The 5056-nt window shown below is 36.2% G+C and overlaps 1 protein-coding gene across 1 annotated transcript; it reads right to left on the reverse strand.

Moving 5' to 3' along the window:
- Positions 1-313: 313 nt before the first annotated feature.
- LOC146901789 (serine/arginine-rich splicing factor) lies at positions 314-4481 on the reverse strand. The gene is made up of 6 exons (XM_085739017.1): positions 3715-4481; positions 3489-3540; positions 2144-2227; positions 1088-1152; positions 811-972; positions 314-734 (listed from the first exon to the last, which is right to left on the reverse strand). The coding sequence occupies exons 1-6, from the start codon at positions 4414-4416 to the stop codon at positions 684-686; spliced, it is 1116 nt and encodes a 371-aa protein (XP_085595143.1). The 5' UTR covers positions 4417-4481; the 3' UTR covers positions 314-683.
- Between the last annotated feature and the right edge of the window lie 575 nt (positions 4482-5056).

Consider the following 5056-nt stretch of genomic DNA (forward strand, 5'->3'; position numbering starts at 1 on the left):
TCATAAACATCAACTTACCATTCTCTAAAAAATTAACGTAAAAGATTTCATAATTTTCAGCTATATTTCCTACCTCTAAAGCTCCCTTCCTCTTTCACCCAAACTCAAACACAGTCCAATATTTAAATTCACATCCTTTGAGTTCACCCAATTTAATTACACGTGTACTATGACCTCAACAAACAGCCTCCCCTCCCCTCCCCTGCGTAAATGCTTCAGACACAACCTTTAAATTCACAGCATCTGATGAATGGTGCATATTCAAGGCTCTGCGTATATTCAACATGGCTAATTTCCAGGCTTTCGCTCTAAATTTAGTTCTGAAACTGACATTTTTTTTTTTATATATATAAATAATTCTGAAAGTGGCATTACATGAAAGCCAAACGAGTTTCATATACTGCTTCCCTTTTTAACCGGTAGCATATAGGGTTGAAAACAATAACAATTACATAGAAGTAGGAACCATATACAAGCTGTATACATGGTTAAAGCCCAACTTAGACATATAGGAACCAAGCAAACTGCACACTAATTCCGGTTGCAAAATTTAATGACATGCTCTAATATCCATGTGACATTTGACCGGCTTTTCCGGTTGCAAAATTGAATGACATGCTCTAATATCCATGTGACATTTGACCGGCTTTTCTGTCAGAAGCATCACCTTCGAGGTGCCAACTCTATGTCTGACGAACCCGATCACGCCAAGACCCTTTTGGCCTGGCCAGCACCTGAAACAAAATACAGTGATTATTATGCCAAGACCCTATGTGTATCCATGTTCTTTGTAGTATACAAATTACTCACTGTTTCACTCAAGAGGCTTGAAACCAGGTCCTTTTTATTATCAACCTCCTTCTCATTCTCCCTTTCTGGTTCACTATCTGTACTGCTGGTGGGAGGTGGAGGAGCCGGAGCACCAAACATAGCTTCATCATGAGCAGCTTGAATTTGGTCTTCCCGTTTGGACTATATAAGAATATGAATTCAATTTATATATCAGTCTACATAGTCAGAAGTGCATATAAACCAGTAATCAAACTGATTATTTGGCTATTTTACTCATAAAAGATAAGGAAGATACCTCGACTGCGGAAAACCGGAAACTCTGACCAATGTGTTTGACTAAGGATGCATCATCTTCAGCACCTGCAGATAGGTGGGCATGCACAGTCTGATATTAAGTTAATACCCAAACCCACCATTACTCATTGTCAATCACAAGCAAATATAGCTAGACAGTTCGTTCTATGATGCAAAAGATTCGTTTTTGACAAGAATGCTGCAAAAGTATAAACTAGTAATGAACACGCAAACAATTAATTTACAAGAAGAATGTTAAAAAAGTATAAAATAGTTATAAACACGCAATAATTTACAGGTATACTGATTGACAAGCTCTGCAGCATTCAATAGTAAGAAAGGCTATAAAGTAATTTCCACTCGACAACATGCACAAAACGTTAAGAGGCTTCGAGCCAATAAGAAAACTATGATAATCAATAATTACATTACCAATAAAGCCAAATGGAGACCAAAATAATATCTAAACCGAAATGAGAAATGTAAAACACAGGCACGGTCATGTCAATCACTCGTACCAAGAATGCAGAACAAGCATCTAACAAAGCAAGTTCAAGTTGTCTTACAGCTCAAAAAAAGGAATTGTAATCTGAAATATACCATAAATAATAATGAACGGAACTTCTATTACATTGTGGGAATGTAGGAAAACCAGTCTGTAACTAATAAGGAATAGCAGAACTGGATATCACAGTACAAGTATACTCGAAAAGTAAAAAGATGAAAGATAGGATAGGCAATTTGAGAAGCCTAGTCCCTTTAAAGGGTTCCAACCGAATCCCAGTCTACCCTCACTCCTGCATAACATTCTCTCAACAGCATCACATGCCTAAACGGCAATAGCTGCCAACTTGGGCAATGTTTACGCAGTTGGACCTCCTCCCTCTTGAACTGTATCCCACCCCCCACCCCGCGCGCACTTCACACAGGCTTTGGTTATTTAAGATTTCTATCATAATCAAAAAGGATTGGACTGAATACATTATGAGTGCAAATGGGACAGAATCACACAAATATATTTATAATCATAATACCAATATTATCAAACAGACCAGACCTTCAACTTCCTCATCGTCAAGAGGGGCATCCTTGTTGAACTCAAATCGCTCCCAGCCCACGCCTCTATCTGAATCCTGTGCAGCTGCAGTCGAAAGTATCCAATAAAAAAAATTAACACAACATGAATAAACTGTCTCATTTTTGGCAAACTAGGAAGCAATGATTTCTAACCGCGCTTCGAGTATGAAACATTCTAATTGTTTTCAATAATACCATACGTCCTATGTTGCATAGATACAGGTACGAGTACGAGAATACGACAATTTTTTAAAAAGTAAGGTATGGGTACGTCAATAAAATCATAAGTTTTGTTATATAATAAAACATGGAAGAGCTAAATTCTTCAATTCACAACAAATACATCACAATAAAAGTTAAAAAAGTTGAAATTTAGAGTTGGTTACAACAACAAAGAAACTCAAATGCACAAATAATACTATATTATTATATATTATCATATTAATACAAGAGTAAGCCACAAATTTCACTCCTAATACAATAATGAGCAAAAATGGAGTACGAGTACCGTACGCGTACCCAGTATGGGTACTTCACCATTTTACAAGTACCTATGCTTCAGGGCTACATCCCTACTGTCAGGGACCCTGTTTATGGGGCTGGGGCACTGGGCCTAAGGAGTTTATAGCAGGCCAGACTTTATCTCATGGCCCAAAGGTGTGGCAAGTTTACTCAAAGAGGTAAGAGTGTATCCGAGAACAAGTGAGGAAGCATGAGCTGGCAGTAGGTGAGAGAATTAGTGACAACTAATTCTGTTAAGCTGAGGCAAGTGAATAAGTAATGGAAGGAGAGAATCTAGGACTAGGAGAGTATCCAAAAGAATTACATTGTAATCTGTTGAATGGAGAACTTTTAGCACTCCATAAGAGCACAGCTCTGTGGCAGTTGTGATTGTTAGATCCTTCTGTAAAACTTCCCCAAAAATCAAATAATACTCGGCTCATACTTCCACCATATGTCTCTATTTTTGCATCAATTTTCTACTGTTTCTGCCAGACCTAACATCTACCTCATATATATCACTAGCGGCAATCTAACCCAAATTCTTATACAAATAATAAAAAATGCCAGAATATCAAACAATGAAACAATTGAAGCCAAAAAGTTAATTTTTCAGAAAAGACCCAAACAACAAGCTCTGGAAATTTGAAAATCATTCTTAAACGAGTACACAGCAGCAAAGGTTTTCAGAAAAATTTAACATCAGCTATACTAAGTTCAGTATCAAATAGAGCAAATGATGTTATTCTTTAAAAACCATTTATGCACATAGGTATATTTGAAATATTAACACATACTTCCAATAAGATCTTCTATTTACTTACCAGTTTCAGAAAGCTGAAGCTTCATCTTGGCTTTCACTCTTTCCGCAGGTGCCTATTGATGATCACAAACATGCATAACCATAACTCATTCATAAGTCATAATCAAATAACCATAACTCATTGATAAATCATAATCAAGACACATGAAACTCAAAACTAACATCTAAATTAACCAATTCAACAAAAAACAAAAACATAATAATAAAATTAAGAAGCTTATAAATACCATATTATCATAACCATCAATTAATTTCGCATAATCAACCCCAACATTCTTCCCCTTCCTCGTTTCACTCCCTTTCCCTCTTTCCTTAACATCAGTTGATTTCACTTCAGACCTACGTTGTTTACGAGGCGAAACACTTCTACTTCTACTCCTCCTTCTGCCCTTCTCTCTTTCCCTTTCCCTTTCCCTTTCCCTTTTCTTCCTATCTCTACCCCTCTCACCATCAGCATCGCTTTGGCTTCGGCTTCTACCACAATCACGATCACTATATCTACTATATCTCTCTCTACTCCTACTCCTCCTCGAATCCCTATCTCTATACCTCTCTCTACTCCTACTCCTGCTTCGTCTTTTTCTTCTATCACTGTCTCTCGAAGAATAATCTTGATTTGTTTTATCCGAAACCCTAGATTCGGTTGTAGGTTTCTTTTTGAGCTTGTTTTGAATTGATTGGAGCTGAGATTTTCTGTCGGAATCGGATGGGGCGGGTGGGGCGGTGGTGGAGGCAGTGGTGGTGGAGGAGGAAGAGGCTTTGACGAACTGCGAGAGGAAGGAAGAGGAAGAAACGAGAGATGAACCGGGTTTAGGAACGGCGTCGTTTGATGTTGAAGTGGAAAAACCGAGACCTTGTTTGAACTTTGCAGCTCCTTCACCTTTACGAGTGAGTTCGTCGTAATATGCTGCTGCTTTTTCTTCTTCCATCTTCTTCTATCACACTATTCTTCTTCCATCTTTACCGATATCAAACAACCATCTGAAAATTATTCAAAAAATAAAAATATTTGAAAATTTGTGTTTTTATGAAATTTTGATTTGCTTAATGAAAAGGATTTTTTTTATTTAATTAATGATAAGTTTTTTTTTTTTTTTGACCAAATTAATGAGAAGTTTATAAAATGATTCTATCGGATATTCAAGTTGAATTTGGATTAATGAATATTAACAAAAATCTTTCAAAATCCCTCAAAAAAAAAAATACTTTCAAAAAATAGTATCAGCAAAAAAATTAAAAAATTGGATTAATAAATATGTTTTATATTTTACCCATAAATGTATTTTCTTTTTACCAAAATAAGTGATATTCATTCATTCAAACTGATAGAGTATATGTCCCTCGTGAGGTTAGCTCAGTTGATAAAGACAATGCATGCAAGGTCTGAGGTTCAAATCTCAGTCACCACAAAAAAAAAAAAAACTGATATAGTATATCGATACAATACAAATTCAAAATCGCTAAAAATAAAAATGATGAGTATGTGAACAAACTCACAACATTCATGTCAATGACATAAACGACAAAGTACATATGCAAATACAACTATATTCAAGCCACCGAAATACT

The sequence above is a fragment of the Medicago sativa genome, chromosome 8 (genome assembly GCF_051527215.1).
Source record: "Medicago sativa cultivar Bolivia chromosome 8, Bolivia_mono, whole genome shotgun sequence".
Taxonomy (NCBI): domain Eukaryota; kingdom Viridiplantae; phylum Streptophyta; class Magnoliopsida; order Fabales; family Fabaceae; genus Medicago; species Medicago sativa.